Here is a 21,124-nt window from a genome sequence, read left to right on the forward strand (position 1 = left end):
CTTAAGGATGGCCGTTTCACTGTTCATAAGAGACCCCCACTGTTGCTACCTCTCCTTTCTAAAAATGTTTTCTCAAAGGTAGTTTCAGTTTTGGATCATTCTCCCGCTATCCTACTAAGGAATTACGGTACAGAATTTCAGGGGATGTTAGTACCCAATAGCATCCGTAGCTCTTTTCAGTGTAAACACAGTTGTTATTGTGAAAATGCATGTAAAAGAAAGACACTTCTGCCCCTCCCCTAACAGCTGAGCTGATTCTTCACTGCACACGCTTCGGCAGGGGTAAAATTACCCGGAACGATGATTACAAGTGAATACAGACCTACTCAGCTCAGCAGGAATCCAGAAATGCAGGCTTTGCCCCTTGATATTTAATGCAGGGCAAAGGATATCTCTAGGTAGGTACCTGCCAAATGGAGAGTTGTACAGCTTTATGCCAGTCAATCACAATCTTCAAATCGGTTACTCTGTCCAGGCGGGATGCCTTTAAGATGTGACACACATTCCCTGAAGCTTCATTCCTGATTCTAAAATATGATTGTGAAGCTGTTATGTATTATAAAGAATGACAAGCAGCACTTAACATATTTAGTAAACCCAGTTTATTTACATAATACATATTTTGCCATGCAGCTCATGAACCGCACTCAGTGTAACAAGAAAGACAAGCACTATCTTGCTATTTGAAAGTGGTTTTATATAGAAAGATAATTCTCTTAGATGAATTAACTACAACCTTACAAATCACTACAGACAATTTAAAACAGCCATGAATAATTTTAAAATGTAAATCTGTAGGTAAAGAGCTTTTATAGTTTACACACTGGTAAAATTAAAACCTGTCTTTTTTAGTACTGTAGCTGAATAGTGTACTTTTAATCTTATTTTAATAAATCTACAAAACAAAAATAAATATACATTATTACAAGGCTCAGATTCATAGGCAATTTTTAAATATTTAATGTTAACAACGTCTTAAAAATTTTGCCAGTAGTGATGTGCACACAGTAGGTGGTCAATAAATGCTGATATACAGAAGTGTTTATAGTTGACAGCAATCCACATTCATTCATTCATTCCCTAATAAGTACATTATAGTAAAGATAAAAAGAACTTTCTTACAATATTTAATATTTTCATAAAAAGATGAAATGTTTACATGGTATAATTTAGTTCTCCTTTACAGTCAGACCTGTATGCTTTTCAAATTCAAGAACAGTCTTAAAGTATGGTCTTTTTATCGATTAATTCAGATGGCAAGTATTAAATAATTCATACACTATAACAAAAAATAAGACTATTTCTAAAAATGAAAAGAAAATGAAATTTAAAGTTCAATATGTTTTTATTTTGAGAAGATTTTATAATAAAAAAATGGCACCAGACCTAAAATAACTAGACTTCTCCTTCTTTTTTATATTAATTATAACTACGCAGTATATTCTGTTTGACCAAAATGACAAAATATCTGTTTAAAAGCAATAATACCATGTAAGCCAATAAGGGATGCTTTAGGGAAAATATATCCTATTATCATTTCACCAAAATCTTCTTTCACTTAACATATGAATCAAATTTCTGGCCCTATGAGGTAAAATGGCCATTTTCAAAGTGGCGTTCCATCATAATAAGGGGTATGATGTGGTGTGCCCTTAGCCTACTGGGGGAGAATTCTCCTTGCTGAGATACTAGAATGGGGAATTCATATTCCAAAAACACTACACTGAAAAGAAATACAAAATTTTACAGATGCATAAACTGAGGCACATTAACTTAACATTCCAAATATCAGATGTATAAATGACATTTTGGGAATAAGCTTCACCATCAGTCAACACCTCCTGATACTTAGAAATTCCAATGTTCTGAAGATACACCAGTATTTAAAGCAGTTCATGTCCACCCATTAAGAAACTTGGGTAATATTTTATATTCCAATAAACAACATGTTTTTATGAATCACTGCTTTATGGGATTTAACTTATGCATATGAAAAGACCAGAGAACAGGAGTGCTATGTTGTATGATGGGGCAGCGAGATCTATTTTTTAAGTATATACAATGCAGTTTCAGGCCCAAATATTAGATAGTGTATATCAATACTGTGAGTTATCAGTGCAATACTAACACATGCATAAACAGAGACAGACCAGAGCACAGGTGAATAATCATGTCATCAACTGGGGCATCTGCATGACTTTGTTCTAAGGCTTAAGGTTCATTTCAGGGTCAAGAACTGGGCCATCTGGATTCTATGCCCTTGAAAGTAGCACCCATGTACCTGGGAACCCCTATCACCAGGAACTTTAAGACTGCAAACTCAAGAGAAGTGAAAAGTCTTCTGTTATAGGAATTTTGGAACCCCAAATCTACCGTCTACTGCCAAGAGCTCAATTATTATATGGATTAAATAATATTTGAAATTGAAAAGCTTAAATGGCTAATAACTTGGTTATTAGACCACAGAATTTGTTGCCTGGTCATGTAATCGGTTCTTAACATGACTTTTACCTGATGGGAAATGACGATGCAAGTTCTTTTCCCTTTCTCAACGCCTCTCTCAACTTAAAGGAGAAGGTGTTTAAAGTTTTTGTTCTAGCAAACTAAAAAATCCAATGTTCCTAGGGAGAAGAGAACCTACAGCTGAAGGAAATACTATCTTAAGTGCCGGTTTCTCACAAACCATCCATTGACAGGCTAGTGATTACTCAAAGTCAATATCAGCTTGTGACAGGCTATCGCAAACCTTGCCTTGATTAGGCACTTAAACTTGATGATCTAGTCTAAGTATCTCCTATTAAAGGAATCACACAAGAGGACTCCATTTTATAATGGAGGTGAGCCCTTCCTAAGGAAGTTAAGCTGGTGTTCAGTAAAAGGAGTACTATTTCTACACTGGCTTCACATTCATTGTCATTCAGATGTTTGTTATGAATGCCAACTAATTTTCACTTTCTGTACAAGCATTAAATTAGTAGTCTTAAGGGCCCATAAAACAGTTACTCTTACAGATCCCCAAGTATATTTTTCCATTTTTATAAAGTATTACTCATGATATATCAAACCAGAGGGAAAAGGAAAAACTAATGGGAATCTTAGAAATAGTGGGGTATACAACTCCCCGTTATATATTGCTTAATAACTGAATACACCAGGTGGCCATACCTGAATTCACAAATGTGAAACATAGTCAGGACAAGGCTTGCTATGTCTGTACTGCATGACATATACTGTTGACTGATGCCACCAATATAACATCACTACTGCAAGTACATGCCATATTTGGTGGCTTGATCCGAGGTAGTTTAGTTGTCCTGGAAGGGAAGGTAGAGAGAAAAGAATATTGACTGTAATTATTTTGATATTAAAATAAAAATATATTTCCATCTCTGGCCCTGGAAATATGACTGAGCAGCAAAAAGATTTTGGCAGTCTCAGAGTATCTGGAGACCGACTGGAGATTAATTCAGACTGAAATGTTTTCTAAAAAAATGTTAATTCATATTTGAGTCTGACTGTAAGGTTTTAAATTCATTAAGTATACTGGTGAACTTTAGAAATACTATTCCAAATGTCTTTTCAAAATCAAGATGTGGTTAATTTTAGGAATTTGACCTTTTGTCTCCCATGTCTCAACTTATATACCTGGGGAAGAAAAGACATTACCTGAGGGAAGCAAAGGATATTAGTGCACAAATCATGGAGTTTATTAGGTATGAAGCAGATACACGGTTGTGTTTGGGTATAAGTCTACTTGAAGCACTTTTTATTTTAAGCAGGTGTGTAAGGAGAAAGCTCAGACCTGAATCTTGTGCTATCAGACTAATGGAACAATTTGCAAAACGTAATTAGTAATGAGTTAATTAACTAAGGCTGATTAGTTCATATACAACTTAGGAAAATTACTTCATTTCTCTTTGTGGTTAAACAAGTTTAAATTCCAAGGAGATTAAATAACTAACATGTGGGAAGCATCTTGGAAAACAACAAAATAAATAACAAAATACAGAGCCATAGACATTTAAATGTAAATAATTTTTTCTTACTCATGGTGCTTCTATGGTCATGTAATGTACTGGGTTGGCCAAAAGGTTCGTTCAGGTTTTTCGTAATATTTTACGGGAAAACTCGAACGAACTTTTTGGCCAACCCTATAAATATTCTCTAACCTTCTCTGTCTTCTCTTACCAAGAATAATAATCAGTATAGTAAGTAGATTTTAAAGTATAAGTCAACAGGATCTTTTCTGTGGAGGTTCTTAGCCACTTTTTGGTGCCATGGAACACTTTGACAGCCTAGTGAAGCTCACAGACTCATTTTTAAAAGCATAAAACACTGAGGATTATAAATAAAACTGATTAGTTTGTAATACAAGTATTACAGATTCACTGAATTCTGTCCATGGACATCTTGGGGATCCCTGACCCCTTAAATACCACTGTGATGTTTATATACTAAAAAAAAAATTAACCTGAGCTGAAAGTAAGTTCTTAGGTTTAAATTTTTTGATTTCACAGTATTTACCCACCATCTCACCACCACTACAACATGTTTCTCTTTAGAGCCAGGTAATAAATGAGGACTGGCCAGACAAGGAATGTTTCATTTTTTATGATCTCTGTATCTCTGCTCAAATGTACCTGTACTTGCACACATTCAGCTACATGGGGCATGTTTTATGTCAAGCTCATCTTGAGAAAAGTTAAGTTACATAACGTTTGACCTTTTATAGATGCCCTATGTTAGACAACTGGGAACTTTAAAAAAAATTTTTTTATAAATTTATTTATTTATTTTTGGCTGCATTGGGTCTTCGTTGCTGCACGCGGGCTTCCTCTAGTTGCGGTGAGCGGGGGCTACTCTTCGCTGTGGTGCGCCAGCTTCTCATTGCGGTGGCTTCTCTTGTTGCGGAGCACAGGCTCTAGGCGCACAGGCTTCAGTAGCTGTAGTTGTGGCGCACGGGCTTAGTTGCTCCGCGGCATGTGGGATCTTCCTGGACCAGGGCTCGAACCTGTGTCCCCTGCATTGGCAGGCGGATTCTCAACCACCGCGCCACCAGGGAAGTCCCCAAGTAGGAACTTCTGATCTGAATATTTTAAGGCCTAAAAACACTATGGCCATAATCACAGAGTGCAGACAACTTTCATTGGTTAATTTTCTACATCTATGATGAATAAATTAATAATAAAATAATTATTAATAAAGTGATACAAAAATGTATTTTACCAAAACTGTTTTTTCTGAGGAGAATTCTGACCCTGCCTGGCAGATGGGTGGTCTTCAGTTCAAGGACATGTCCTAGTTATGTTCCCAAATCCTAATGTTTATATTCAGGTTCTTCGTTGTAGTCCGTCCTTATTTAAAATTCAGTGGAGAAAAGTCAAGTGCAGAGAGGAATGCCTGAGGTTCTGCAGTCTATTCATTCTCTAGTTCGGGGTTTCTCATCCTTTCTTCTTCCCCAACACACATGACGAGCTGCACAATCCTATCTTTGATTCACTGTGGAAGAGGTTCTTAACCCAGGAAGAAGGGAAGACAATTTGCAATTTGAATTTAAACTGCTCCCCTACTTCTAGCCCCCAAACCGAAAGACCACTGCCTTATGTCTCTTGTTATTCTTGACTTGAGCCAAAGGTCACCTGGACTTGCATCATTCTGTCCCTTCCTAAGCCACATATTTCATTTATGAAACTGGGGTTGAGGGGCATCGTAATAACAATTGCTAAGATTTACTGAGTGCTCACTACTCTCGAGGAACCGTGCTAAATGTTTCATGTGCACTTTCTCATCTAATCTGCACAATGACCCCAAGAGAGAAATGTATTATCTTCATGTTTCAGAAGAGAAAACTGGGCTGAGAAAGCTTATGTGACTTATTTAGCTCATGCAGCTAGAAAGTGGCTGACGGGGGATTTGAACCCAAGCAGTCTGACTCCAGAGCTGAAGCTCCTAAACAAGCAAATACATGTTGTGGAGAACATTATTCACTCTACCCAGTGTCCTCTTAGTTATTTTCTATCAGAAGACGTTTTCCTCTGGACTGAAGAAGCAGGGAAATCTGTCCTTCTCTTAAGTTCCTGGATTGTGTGTATCTTGGGGACATGAAGACCCTTAACTTAGGTTAATTTCCTCTTACCACTGGGTGCCAGGAAGCTGAAAGCCAGACTGATGGGCTTTCTTTTATAGAAACTTACGATAGATACATTATGAAGTAATCCTAAACCTGGCTTCTTTTCATTATCCTGTTATTTTCCTTTGCCTCTTGTTTGTTTTATGGATCTCGCACGTATATTGATAAATTAATTTTTAAGCATAAGCTGGTATACAAAGAAGTAAATGGTAATTGCTAACTAGTGCTCCACAAAAAAGCAGTGGCTGGGAGTGCGTAATTGTGAAATGGTGGTGACCCTATCTACTGGACTCAACTCATACTGTGACGGTGAAAGACAAAGTTTGTGAAAGCCATTAGAAAGTTCAAGTTTTAGATAACATTTGAGAAGAGACGAGCCATTCTATAATCAATAATATTGGGGAAAAAAATCTAAGTTTTGATGCTCTGAAACATATACCTCCACTACATATTTAGAATAAAGTTAGACAACCATTATACAAGTGATACGTACCTGGAAAATACCTTTCTGGAACTTTGGAAATGTAGAATAGGAAAGCAAGAAGAGCAATCACATACATCACAATTACACGGGGTGCAAAGTCCTAAAAAGCAAAACATATTTTTTCACAGATCTTGCCTACTGTGATTGAATTCTCAATTTCTTATAAATCTAATTCATAGAATTAGACAACACACAGGAGTAGAATTCATAGGTGGGATTTAAGTGTGTTAAATCTGAATTGCTTTTGCAGACAGTCTCCAATGAGAAAAAGCTTGCTCTCAATACTTCAGGAAGCAGTCCAGAGGACTGGAACACAGAGACAGCCCTAAAGGTCAGGGCACCAGGGCAGCTAAAGCTTCAACATAGTTTAGGTCCTAAGGGCGTCCAACTCCATCTACAACATAGGGTGGAATACATATGGGAATGGAGTTGCCAGCTGAATAAGGAGAGACTAAACAGGGATTTGTGGCTGGAAAAGAGCCAAGAGGCTTGGCCCAACAGTGAAATCTGTTCCACATCCCAGATAAATGGCTCTCTTGAATACTACTCTACAAAGCAGTCCATCTCACAGCTCTCTTGGAAAGCTTTTCCTTGCTCTAAGAAAATCAGCCAGCTCTAATTTATACATGCTGTTCCTAATTCTGGTTATAAACCTAATTTACCAAGAAGCCATTTAAGAAATAAAGACAAATTATTTCTCTTCCCTCTAACAGATATTTGAGAATCGTCATGGGCCCCCTCCCCTAAATCCTATACCCTCAGACTAATCAACCTCAGATTTTCCAAACATTCTAGAACACAGCTTCACCCTGCCTCCCACGATTAGCTCTTTGGAACTTTTCATCTTTGGTTATGTGCCTCTCTTTCCAAATTTTTTTTGCTGAACACAGGATTGTTCCCTTTTTTTTTTTTTTCCCCTTTTCTGAATTTCTTCAAAATCTACTGGCTTAATGGGTCTGGTTCTCTTTCTTTGTCACGATAAGCATAAAAGGATGTGTTTCCCTCATCCCAGAATTTCACTCACTTCTATGTCAGTAATTAGTTATTCATTTGTGGTTAGGATTAAATCTAGAGTGGCACTTCCCCATTCTATTTTCTGGGCATCGAAACTGTCAGAAAAACAATGTTTTCACAGATATCGGAATCACTGAAGTTATTCCTCACTACTATCTCACCTTTCTCCCAATTTCCTAATCTTATAAAGAAAGCATCACCGTCATCCTCAAGTTGGCAAGACAGCCAGATCATATCACTCAATTCACTACACCACAGACTTCCTTTTAGTTTTATATGCAGATGCTTTCCACCATGCTGTTGCCAACAGTACGTAAGCCTACTTTTAGTCCCTCTCTTGTAAAAAAAAAATATATATATAATTCCTTTGAATAAAACCTGCATTTAAATCCCTATATTCCAAAGGTCCCATTGCAACAAGTGTATGCGATTTCTTCTAGATTTCTTGGCACAATTAGTTATGTTAAAAATTCTCAAGTTTACTCTCTAGCACACACTTAAGGCATTTTTATATAAATCTCTAAGAACTTAAGTCTTACTTCTAATTCCCTTCTCAAGCATGCTGAGGAATTCTCACTGAGGTTCTTCCTAATGTACTCCAACTGTTCCCCCCATAATAACTAACTGTCTTTTATTTTTCAGTATATTTTCCTTGCTGGGTGGAATATGCTCCCATGGCTCTAGCTACCAAGACAGTAATGACTGTCAAATCTCCATCACTAGTCTCGAACTCCAAGATAAATCCAGACCCTATCTCCACCTTTACATCCCACGGGAACCTCAAACTCAGGTCCAAGAAGAAATCCTTCCCAACTCCTTTTCCTCCACAAACAACAAACAAATCAACTGCTCCTACTGGCATTATCCCTGCCTCAGATGACAAAGCTGCAAACCTGGGAGTCCTCCTCTACAGTAAGGACTTGGGTATTTACAACCTATGGGTAACAGAAAGAGAATTAAGAATGCATCATCTCATAGAAATACATCTCAGAAGAAAATAGTTAGACTTCTATCACTACAAGGTATGTTTATTTATTTATATAGATGTGAAAAATTATTGCATCATTATACAATTAGAAATGTGCCCTCAAATGACAAAGGTCCACCTTCTTGGCCTGATTACATTACTTTACTGAAAGGAATAAAATTGAAAGGACAAAAAAAAAAAAAGGGAAAAATATTGACCACACTCAACCTACCTGCACAATAGGAGCACCGATTCCTCCATTGAGCCAAACCCAGTGAAGAGTAGGGATCACTCCATATCCCGAAACAGAACAAAAGATGATAGAACGGAGCCTCTGCCACTGCTGTGTGAGGTAATTGGGATGAATCTGAGCAAAGAACACCGCCAGGATCATAGCAAGCACTGTGATCAAGTACACTTGACGCCAGTACTAGAATGAAAGGAAATCACATTTTAATTGTTATTAACAATAAGGGAAGGAAAAGAGTAATTTTCAGTTTGGGCTTCTACATTATACATTCCAAATTCTATTTATTTGGTATTTTCATTTCCAAACGTGATTGCCTTCCTTCCTTAAAACAATGCATGTTGCGTACGACTGCTAGGTTTCTTAGGATGATAAACCAGACCCCAAAGTGAGCTGGTGAAGAACACATTTATTCACACAAAAGCATCTCCTGAGTACCTATTATAGGCCGAGGCAATTTGAGTCTTGTGGAAACAAAGATGACTATGACAGGGGCTCTCTCAGTGGGTGAGCTCATAGGCTATGAGAGGGGCAGACATATAAACAAATGATTATAATCTAATGATAAGTACTGTAACTGAGCTGTGAAGAGAATGTTGTAGAACTACAGAAGAGGGAGCAATTGATACCTGGATTAGCTAAAAAATGCTTCACAGAGGAAATGACATCTCAGCTGGGGCTTGAGGAATACATAAGATTTTCATGAGAAGAGGGAGCTCTCAAGGAAAAGGAACAGCACACAGAGCAAGGAAGTTTTACAAAGGGAGGCTGAAAGGCAGATGTACTGTCAGGCTAAGTATTTGTACTTTATCATGCGGGCACTGAGGAAATAGCAGAGTCCTTGAAGAATGAGATGACATGGTTGTTTTTCCAACTGACTTATTAGAATAACTCTGACATCAGTGAAAAATAGAGATGACAGGAAGCCAGCTAGCCGATATTATTATAGAATAATTGATTCAAGGAGAAAATAGGAGCATGGACTTTTGTTGAACAAGGTAGATGTTAGCACCAGATTCAGGAGACATCTTTGAAATAAACTAGTCTTAATGGTTGACTGGATGCGTGAGAGGGCAGTAGAGGATGGCTCAACTGTTTCTAGTATGAAAGGCCATGCAAATGGCTTGTACTAATAAGCAAATGAACAAAGATGATCCAGAGTGTGTGTGTGTGTGTGTGTGTGTGTGTGTGTGTGTGTGTGTGTGTGTGTGTGTGTGTGTGTGTGTGGTGTGTGTGTGTGTGTGTTGGGGGGAGAAAATGGGGAAGCATGAAAGAATGTTCATTTGAAAATATATCAAGTTTGAAGGACTTATAGAATATTTAGGTATCTAAATGAGCAGTTGAAAAGCTGCTCTTGATGCTCAAAAGTTAGCATCACCTAGGACAGAGTTCTTAACCTGGGCTCCAAGGACTTCTCTGGGACCATTACACTTCTTGCAATTCACACGTCAAAATGACTGGTCAGTCTGTGCCCAAACGCACATTATCCGGGATGGAGGGTCCATAGTTTTCAATCTCATTCTCAAAGCAGTCTGTGTTCCTTAAAAGGTAAAGAGCCACTATAGCAACTGAATATTTGGAAATGATAAGATACCAGAGGGAAGAAAACTTTTCCTTTTAAATGATCATGGACCGTATTAGCTCTAACAGTCTTTTTTTTCTCTTTAATCTACCTTGGACTTCTAGCTCTTCTGAAAAGAGATTTACAAAAAGTGTCCCACTAGTCTCTTTGATGATCGGATATATTTGGGAAGAGGTAAACAAAAAACAGGTTTCAGAGAAATACATAAGAAGCAAAACAATTCTAATATTACATGACTGTACTCACAAGCCTTTTTTTTTTAAAGATACAAATAGTTTCATGCAAAATGAGTAAGTTGTGAAAGGTGAGTAGATATGAATAGTTTACTATTAAAACCAAATCAATTTACAAGGTAAATGGCATGTACACTTAATTTTAAGCTTATGTTCCAACGTAATCAGGCCTAAAAAGCAAATGGCTCACGTATAAGTGGCTACAATTAATAATGTTCTTACATTCAAACCAAATTATGATTTTTCGCTTTGCTAGTTTTACACTCCAGCAGTGTTGACAGTTTTCTATTATTGCGTAGCAACAAAGGTCCTACATAAGAATTCCCAACAGTCAGAGGACCCCTGCGCTGCAGCCAATCCTCCTAGAAAGTGAAGGCTGGGGATATGGCTTGGACCACCTGCTCCATGGGGAGGGCTCGGGCATGACAGGCTCTAGTCCTGTGACTAGTAGGCACACTGCACCGGGGAGAGCGGCTCAGTCTTGGCTCTGAAAGGGAAGGAACTAAAAGGATAAACAGAAAACAAAAAAAACGTATGGTAGGAGAGCAGGAGGAAAAGAGAGTAGGGTCAATGGGGACTTTCTGAATGGGAGGCCTTGAGATGTACTGAGCCCTCAGGAAGATTCAGTTTGCCTTCTTGGCTGGGACATGAGGAGAGGAGGTAGTTTGGTTGGCCAACATATTTAGATCAGTTGCTGTATAATTTGATCACAGTGTTTCAAATGCTGCTTTGCACAAGGCAAAACTGACTTTTGTAACTTTAGGGTCAGAAAGAAGAGTTGATCTAGAACTCACAATAGACACGTGTTTGTTAAAGACACTCACAACCCATCTGGTCTGTCTCTAGACCTGCCTCCAAACATAAGACTAAGGAAAGGAAAACATATTTCTTATATAAGAATATGGGTCAACACACTCGCAGATATACCTTTTGTTTTTTTCTCACTGAGAGAGGAGTAAAGGATAAGAAGGGAAAATGGAAAGCAGCAGCTAACTTCATAATTTTAACAAGTGCTAACTTTACCTTCAACTCTATAAACACAAAAATAAAAGATATATAATGAACATCTGAGGAACCATGTAGCTATATGGGTTTAGTGGGGAAACATTAATAATTTAATGTTTACGTTAAGTTTCAGAAAATAACAACATATATATATTATTTTCCATTCCTTTCCAGGTTAGTGAAGGGAATAGGAACTGATAATAGATGTTAGAAATCACAGGGCCCTTTTGAAAAAGGAGATTATGCCTCCACCAGACTTTCGTTTCTTCTATAAGTTAGTTAACTATGTGCTTATTCAGAAGTTCAAGGGAACCATGGCAAGAACACCCAAGACCTATATAAGAAACGTAGAATGTAAAATGTTTTAAGTTACTTACGTTATTACAATAAAATGCATAAAATACGCCAGAGACATAGCAGCCCAGTATTCCAATAGAAATTCCTGCATAATCTAATGCCATCCATCTACGACAGGTTTTTTCTGATCGATGGCAGGAAAAAAGATGATAGCCCACAGAGCAAAGCATACAGACCTATGGAAAATAAAACAAATCTTAGCAAAGTGAAACAAACAAACAAAAAAACAAAAGCAACTCATGCATGATGTTCATGGAAGTGGTCAGGTCAAGTTCAGGCTTTTCAGCCAAAGAGACCTGGACATGGACCCTAGCTTTGTGCCTGACTACATGTCATTTCCCTAAGCCTCAGTTCCTCATGGGTAAAATGGGGACAACAATCATAAAGAAAGAAATCTATAATGGTAACTACTTTATAACATAAAAAATTTAATGAACAGTGCAGTAGAAGGAAATCTACTGAGGCTTATTTTGATCTATGAATAAGTTTCCTTTCAAAAACTACTTACTACAGAATACATGTCCTTAAAGAAAAATAAACCAAAGAATATGGAATTGTATGAAAGAATATACAATTGTATGAAAGAATATGGAATTGTATGACGTAAAAAAAAATAAATCCCTCCCAGTCAATCTATTCTCCAGTGGGAGCCACTGATAACATCTTTTTTGTGTCCTTTCAGATATTTTCAATAAACATATCAGACACCTATGATATAGAAGTCCACACACACAAGAACACCATATATACTTCTTAATCAAACGGAATCATACAGCCTGTTCTGCTATTTGTTTTTTTCACTTAAGACATTTTATGTCTGTATGAGACTTCATTGTATAGAGTTTACTTCTAAGTTAAACATAGCTTTGCTGCATTCAAGGAAAAATAATTATGACTTATGCTGATTTTATACGTTATCAGATTGAGAGCAAACCTAATGTAATTCTATCAGTTGCTCTGAAGATTGATAAGGTTTCTACAGCTGAACTCCCTCTAGCCATTAAATACCTACTGCGTGTCATACAGTGGGGATACAAAGATGAAACCTCTACTCTCAAAGAGATTTTTCAGAAACAAGTGAACAAATGGTGATATAGGAAGTCCTATAGGAAAAGTCGGTGCAGAGCACAGTTAGAAAATAGAGGAGGAAGAGTACCAGGTCTGTGGGTGCATGTGTGTACTTGTGGGTGGGAGTGGTGGGCAGAAAAGAGCTACATATTTCATAGAAGGGTTGCCACCTGAGCTGCACCTTAAGTTGACCTGGCATTCATCAAGGACATAAATAAAGGTGTGCACAGGTTTACTGGAGGGCCCATAGGAAAAGCAGCATACTGAGAAACACAGCATCATTAAGGAATGCTATGAGGCCTTCTTCATGATATGATTATGACAGAGCCTATACATCAAGGAGTTTTAACTTCAGTATTATGGGCTCTGTGGGATACTTCTGAAAATTTTAAGTGCACCCTTACAGAAAGGCTGAGATGAGAGGTTACAGGCGTAGCCCTAGGAAGCAATGACTAGAGCCTACACTAAGCCAGGGACAGTGGGGGTAGGGAAAATGGGCCAGATAAATGGTCATCTAGCTATTCTGTAGTCTGACCATTAAACCAACCTAAGCCCCCATAGCCTCAGTATCAATATTCAAAACAAGGTTCCTAGCCACAATCTCATTTCTTCATCCACTATCTAAAATCCTTAACAGTCTGTGGCTTTGGCTACTACAAGTCAGAGTTTATTGACCCAATTAAACATAACTCTAAGAAGCTTGGTTATCTGTTTTATCTGATTATCCCTGAGATAAAACACAGTAAATTCAGAGAACATGAAGGTGTATATTCTCACTGACAGGGAAAGATCTCATTATCACAGTGCTGAGTGACACAAAACAGCAAGCACAGAGATGACCACAGCTCAGAAGGAGGTAGATAGGAAAGGAAGGCAGGCAGGTGTGAAGCAGCTGTGATACACAAACGTCTGGAGGAATCTGAACCCAAATGTCAAATGTGGAAGTGGAATTTCAAATGACTTTTACTTTCCTCCAAATACTTTTGTGTTTGCTTGAATTTCTACATGAGTACATGTTATAGTAATAATAACAACAATAAAGCTAATTTCATTGTGAAAAGGTAAATAAAAGTGGAAAGAGAAAAACTACAGTATCAAGAGGAAAGTAAAATATACGGTATTCATAGAGAACATCTGAGTTTTAGAAAAGTTAACCTAGACTTAGTATGTTGTTTTAAAAGGGACATGTTGTTAGAGCTGCTTAAAAAACTGACTGAAAAATTATCTGACATTGAGTATGTCTCCGTTTTCTGGAAAGTTTCCTTCTGTGGAGTATCTCACTCCATCCAGGTGGACAGGTAATTACAGCATGACATCCTACATCTAAGCTCCTTGCCATGATAACCAAATGCCTCGGGATCTGGCTCCTGCCTATCTCTCCAGCCTTACCTTTCTCCATTTTCCTAGGGTTTAACCACAAACACCAGCACCTACAGGTCCAGAAAGTGCTAAGCTGTCTCTTGCTTCTGGGCCTTTAGGCACTCTTTTTTCTGCTTCATTGCCCTGCCTCACTCTCCCTTCTGCTCACCTATCTGGGTGACTTGATCTTTATGACAGGCTGGTTTTGTTCAGCACTGTATTCCCGATGCCTAGCTTAGTGCCTGGATATAGATAAGAGGTATTAGAAAGATATTTCTTGAACTGAATGTTAATGAACTGAATCTAGGGAAAGGTGTTCTCAGATTCTATTCTTCTCTAAGATAGAAAGACTTCAAAGCCCCTAAAATTACATTCTACTATTCAGAATGTACTCTATTAAAAAAATCTGGTTGGTAGTAAGCACTGAGCACGTAAAAAGGGTAGAAGTAAAAAGAGTAAAAATGTTATATCTTTAAAAAATTAAATGTAAATCAATACTAATACATATATTTATGGTTTACCATGCTGCCTGCTAACTCTAAGAATTTGGGGAAATTGGGTGAACAAGTTATAATTTCATAAAAATAAAAATAATAAAAATGGTATCTGCAAGTAGGGAAAATGTGCTCATTTGTCTTTAGAAGCTGTACTGTGTGTAACAGAAAGATCAGTGCACTAGCAGTTAGGAGAAGAGGATTCTACTGCCCTGCTAAACAATCCAAGTCACTCTAACCACTTCGGGTGTTTCTTCACTGGCAGTTGTTTTAATTATTTCGTCTTCTCAGTTTTGCAATGCACTGCTTTCTTAAACCATTATGAAAATGAATGTGTGTTCCCTGAAATAACATCAGCTGTGGCTGGGTGGCTAAAGGGCAAGCCTGGGGTAGAGGAAAACATGTGGGATCCTCAAAGGAAATAATATCTGTATAACAGTAGAGTATAAACCAATTTTTCTTATATTAAGCACATCTTAGTCTATAACATACACCTAAAAATTAAGTATGGAGAAACTGATTCATTTCCATTTTAAAAATTGGGGTAGATTTTAAAGAGCTGTTTAGGCTCCGGTCAGGACAAAAATTAAACCTGAGAAAGAGTATACTTTAAAAAACACTTAAAGAAAAAATAATTTTCTAATAAGAACACAAAAATACAGAGTATTCTTTCCCTCAAAGAAATTTAAAATATGGTTCTAGGAGCTAGAATTAGAAGAAAAGGGGGAGAGAGATGTTCCCAGTGTGTTTCTTGATCATGTAAGTCCGAAGTTTTGAGTCAAATGATGAAGGCCTGAAACTGACTATTAAACAATGAAAGCAACACCTGTGCAGTTTACTTATCGATTCCCCTCTCAGAGTAGCAGCAAGTTAACTGCAGGGAGTGCTGGCCTGCGTTTGGAGGGAGAGGCATGATAGCTTTTTCTTTTCATTTTTATGATTTTTTTGTACTCTCTTCATTTTTTTTTTAAATTAAAAAAATATCAACTGGATTTTGGTCCACGTTAGTTTTCTTTTTCAGAATTACCTGTTTGAAAAATTATTAAACGTAACTTTTAAAGGCACTTTGTTACAGATCCTGGAAGAAAAATTAAAGTGCTGAGGAACACATACAAGAGGCCACAGAGGAGAAGAAACTGAAAGTATCTGAAATCAGGCACGTGCAAAAGGCCCAAAGGAAATTAACATTAAAGTGAGAGAAAAGATTAATACCAACAAAACAAGACATTAAAACTAAGACAGTATGGAAACAACAAATACAAAAGGCATAGACATATAAAAGATGAGAAATCTTCCCAAACAAGTTTTAAGCAGACAACAGAGTTCTACTTCAGTCGGCAAACACAGTACAGAGATTCCTATCTTTGTATTAATCTTAAAGCAGAGGTCTAAAAAAAGGAAGAGAAAAGAAAGAAATTTTCTTAATCTTTAAAACTTACTGGATTTCAAATATACTCTAATAACATCCAAATACACTCTCATAAAAACATACTCTGGATGCTTATATTATGAAAGTGAATAAGCTAAAATCTATATGCTATTTGGGGGCTCTTTAAAGCAAGTTGTGGGTGTGAAGTAAGGTCACCTGCCCAAGCTTGTCTGACTAAAGTTCTCTTTACCAATAATAGTGTTTGTGAAATGACTTACCTGGAAGCAGAAAAGGCAAATAGAACAAATTACAAAGTCTTCTCTGGATGCACTTGCTGAAGGTAACACAGATGTCATGTCATATATTCCCAGTGTGAAGAAGAGAAAGAAACCCAGCAAATGACTCCAGATGTTTACCGTCTCATTAGATAAAATAAACAAACTGGAAAAAACCAAACGTGCAGCTCAGATTCATATCTGTTCGCTCACTGTCAGCATTTAAAAGGTTATGGACAATTTTGGGGATTATCTAATACGTGCTACTTTAAGCCCTTAACCCCATCTTTACCTTTCTAAATTTGATATACCATCTCCATCAATCCTGGGATCTTACAGTTTTTTCTTGCTCACCTCTATTATACTTACCATTTCCTTCCTCAATTAGAGCTATTTATGTATAAATTCCACCTCATCCTCCAGCTTATCAACTCCCTGACGGCTGGCATGATTCATCTTTATGACACTACTGTTCCAAGCACAGTGTCTTGCTTAGATTAGATGCTAAATGTCTACAGAAATGAATGAGCAGATTAAAACTGGGTGCTAGCTACCATACTCTGACACTCAGTAATAGGTATCTGAAAACCCGCTAACTATAAGGTTAGGCACGAACTTAAAATACCTTTTTAGTACTCATTACATGCAAGTGCAAAGTTAAATGGACTTGAGAGAAGCAGGATAAATGCAAATGGATCCACTGGAAATGTCCTTTAAGACAGGCATTCTGCAACAACTTTGCTGTGGTTGTTTTGAAACCAAACTAGTTTCCAGGTGGCATGAGTTTATTCCTTTTTTGGAACGACAAGAGGTTATTTTTACTATCAGTACTAATTGCCCTCTTTCAATACGCCCTAACTGGTTTGAGTTTAAGTAGTCCTGGCAGTGCAGGCCGGTGCAGAGTGTTCCCCGCTGACCAGGAGTCAGGAGGCTCACTGTCCCTTCACTCCCACCCTGGGCAACAAATTAGCTCTGGGATCATGAGCAAGTCACTTAACGTCTCTGGCTTCAATTTCTCCATCTCTAAAACAAGGGAGCTGGATTAGATGCTGCTGCAAGTCCCTTCCAGCTCCTTCCTTAATTTTGTGAAATGTTTCTCCAGCTGTGGATAAGACTCATCAGATTATCAAAAGGTGATGTCATGACTAAAGGTTAAAATCCTCTTGCAAAATCTAATCTTTTGTTTAAACTAAAGTCTTTGATCTTCACTGATTCAGAATCCTTATTGGTAAGCACTAACGTATAACTCTAATACTGAATTTGCAGCAGTCACCATGGTTCATATTTTCCCATGTCATAAACATAGCAGGGTCTCACACAATCAGACGATCACCAAGGATAAAGTGGATCCTGTATCATGGATTTCAGGCTTTATACTGTATAAGCATCTAAAAACTACTTATACTGGGGAGTGGGGGAAGAGATGCAGGGATGTGAGGAGACACATCTAACCCCAGGACTGTTTGACAGCCAATACCACATTCTGCCTGTTGCCTCAGAACTTTTCATTTGGTGAAACCCAGTATAACCTGATTAACTGAGCAGAGAGGCATAATCTTGACATGTTCCTTCCAACTAACAGAGTATTGGCAGAACAGTTGTGACGTACAAAACCTCTCCTTATATCCAAAATGTGTCCTCGTCCCTCTAGACAAAGGGCAAAAGCTGAACCTGGAAAAGACCAAGCTGGTGGGAAGAGCACTTAGCAGAATATCCCCTGTAGGGGATCTACTCTTATTCTATGAGAAGTTAGACCTATACTCTGTTCTGCTTCAAAATCAACAATCAACTTCATCATCATCATCATCTATTTGGCTTCAAATTCAATGACCATGGTGATAACAAGTCACCATTTATTGAGTGCTTATTATGTACCAGGCTCTGTGTAGCATTTTACATACACAATCCCATTTCGTCCTTACTACTTTCTGAGGCACATACTGTAATTACCCTCACTTTTACAAATGGGGAAAATAAGGCTGGGAGAGGTTAACTTTTGTTCAAGATCCCACAGCTGTTAAGTGGCACATCTGCACACCCAAGTCTTTTTTACTCAACAGCCCAAGATCTAAAGCACTATATTTCACTCCTTAATCCATGAAATTTGGACCCTAATATTAGAATGCAGAGGTGGGTATAAAACTATTTAAGGCAACTGACTACCTGCTCTATCCTTATGGAACTCTACATCCACAGCAGGGCCCAGCTCTGATTTCTTGTGTAATAACTTATGCCAAGGAGTCAATGGGGAGGAAAATGGCACTCAGGATTCAAATTGTGAAGTACTGTGGGCCATGCATCGAAGCCAAGTAGGGATGGACAGTGATGTCACCTTGTGACCCTGAGTTAGAGAAGCAATTTAAAGGCAAGCAGGGCAAAGGAACTGGGGTAAGACCATGCCAAAAACAAGATCAAGAATCAAACATGTGGTTGCTGCTTGAACAATTCAATGGCTCACATTCCGGCAGTGGGGTTTGTCACTACAGTGACCTGGAGCTAAGCAACATGGGTATCTTAATTCTCTTAAAGTGGGGTCCTGTAATTAAGTACATATAGGGAGTTTTAACAGAAAGCTAGTCGAAGAACTAGAACACTAATTTTTCAGTTTTGTTTTTTTAAACCCAGGCTTTCAAGGGACTCAATTTTAAGAGTTTAAATGATGACGGAATTCCTTTTTTAAAGACACTTCTATAGTGCTCTAGTGGAGGGCAGTGCCTGTTATAGGCTCTCTTTGCTATAGTGCTTTTCCCACACAGCGTTTTTTCACAATGGTTATTATGTAATAGTATAACTAGCTCTTTAATGTGTGTCACCCAGGCTAGACCTCAGTATTTTCAAGAGAACAAGGGTCATACCTGCTGTTCTTTGCAGGACCTGGTAGGGTGCCTGGCACCTAGCAGGGGTTCCATACTATCTGCTGAATGAATAAACCAGGATTTCTAAATGTATGGCATTGTGAACTTGTTTCCTATTATACAGGCACTTATCTGGCCCCAAACATCTGAATTTCCATAGGGCTGCCTTAAAAATAAACAAAGCTTTGGTATACACAGGGGCAAGTATGGCTCAGTCATTGTCAGTGGGGTCGATTCCAACATGTATCCCAATAAGCACCAAATGGTATAAAGGATGTAAAAATTCCTTTGTAAAGAGCAAAGCCCCACAGGAGTTAGTGATTATGACCATTGTTACTATCATTAGTCCATGGATCAAATAGCCCGGTGCCGGAAGAAGGAAAGACAACGAGAAAGGAGAGGTGGCAGAAAGGGATGAAAAGGTTGGGACAGCTAGGAAATGATGGGCACGGAGAAACGCGGGGAAAGCAGCAGGCGGACCAGACAAAAAGGCTGTAGGTGAGGAGGAGGGGCCGCCGGCGCGCCCCCCAGGCGCACCCAGCGGAGGCGGCCAGACTGTACCTTTTGATACACAGCCTGGAGGGCAGGTAGGCCCGGTAGCCGTCGGTGATGTACGGGTTGTCCTTGAGGGACACGGGGATCTGCTCGTAGGTGTAGAGGCGGATGCCGCGGGGCACCAGGACGGGCCAGTATTGGTAGCTGCCCAGCTCGATATAATGTGCGCTCTTCAGCAGCTTCTGATGCATCCTTCCTGGCCGCTGCCGCTCCCCAAGCGGGGAGCTTGCCCAGGCCCCGCCTCCCCGGGGAGGGGGCTTCGCCCCCGCAGCCCCCGCCCCGGAGCCCGGACGTGGCGCGAGGTCCTACGGCCCTGCCTTTGCCCAGGCCGGGCTCCGCTCACAGGGCGGCCACCGCCGTCAGCACCCCGGCGGACCCGGCGGCGTCGCAGCCCTCCCTGACGTCAGCACGCCGCGGCGGGCCCCGCCCCTCGGACCTGGCTGGGGCCGGCGCGGCTGGGAAGGGGGCGGGGCCGCAGTCCGCGCGTGTGCGCCTGTAAGCAAGGACCTGAGGGATTCGCCCGGGGGGCAGCTCGAGCGCGTATGAGCGGCGGCCGGCCTCCCCTCTTCCGTGAGAAGAGCGCGGTACTGTACAGCGAATTCAAGTGGTTTTTTTTTTCTTATTCTGTTTTTAATTAGAAGCAATATGTGTTACATTTTGAAAATCAAGGGGAAAAGAGTAACTGGAAGAAAAATAGGAACTAGAGCTAACTCTTCACTGGTTACTTTTTATCGTGAAATCTCACACACTTGGGGTCAGAGGGGACCTTCGAGGTTTTCTGGGCTAAGGTCAGTCCTTGCAAGTGGTTGGAAATAGAGGAAAACTGGTGTAGATGGAACTATACCAAAACCGAGCATATGCTGAGTCATAAAGAAAGCCCCAGCACATTTAAAGCACCAAAAAGCATTCAGAGTATTTTCCCTGACCACAACAAACTAGGAATGAACAAGAAAGCCGAAAAGCCCCAAATGATTGGAATTGAAACAAAACCCTTCTAAGTATTTAATGGGTTGATGAAGAAATCACAATGGAAATGAGAAAGTATACCTAACTTAATGATAAAGATGAAATATATCAAAATTTGGGGGACAAGTGTTATAGCTTTGTCTCCGGCTACGAATTATGATGCA

The 21,124-nt window shown here is 39.1% G+C and overlaps 1 protein-coding gene across 2 annotated transcripts; it reads right to left on the reverse strand.

Moving 5' to 3' along the window:
* Positions 1–440: 440 nt before the first annotated feature.
* Positions 441–20,706, reverse strand: PAQR3 (progestin and adipoQ receptor family member 3). 2 transcript variants are annotated; one of them, XM_079919180.1, is made up of 7 exons: positions 20,001–20,706; positions 16,588–16,750; positions 12,040–12,195; positions 8,828–9,025; positions 6,624–6,714; positions 3,166–3,314; positions 441–527 (listed from the first exon to the last, which is right to left on the reverse strand). In XM_079919180.1, exons 1-6 carry the CDS (start codon positions 20,183–20,185, stop codon positions 3,172–3,174), a joined length of 936 nt encoding a protein of 311 aa, XP_079775306.1. In that variant the 5' UTR covers positions 20,186–20,706; the 3' UTR covers positions 441–527; positions 3,166–3,171. The 2 variants fall into 2 exon arrangements, with proteins under 2 accessions (XP_079775306.1, XP_079775305.1); XM_079919179.1 differs by lacking the exon at positions 441–527 and having other exon boundaries at positions 602–3,314.
* Between the last annotated feature and the right edge of the window lie 418 nt (positions 20,707–21,124).

This window comes from Stenella coeruleoalba (genome assembly GCF_951394435.1).
Source record: "Stenella coeruleoalba genome assembly, chromosome: 4".
NCBI classification, from domain to species: Eukaryota; Metazoa; Chordata; class Mammalia; order Artiodactyla; family Delphinidae; genus Stenella; species Stenella coeruleoalba.

Bases quoted from the DNA above. Each gene is read 5' to 3' on its own strand.
- PAQR3 (XM_079919180.1), bottom strand. From the start codon at position 20,185: ATGCATCAGAAGCTGCTGAAGAGCGCACATTATATCGAGCTGGGCAGC. The intron at 16,751-20,000 runs GTACAGTCTGGC...GGTTTTTTCCAG, and splicing joins TCCAGGCTGTGTATCAAAAG to TTTGTTTATTTTATCTAATG. The intron at 3,315-6,623 runs GTACGTATCACT...CTTCCCTTCCAG, and splicing joins TCCAGAAAGGTATTTTCCAG to GACAACTAAACTACCTCGGA.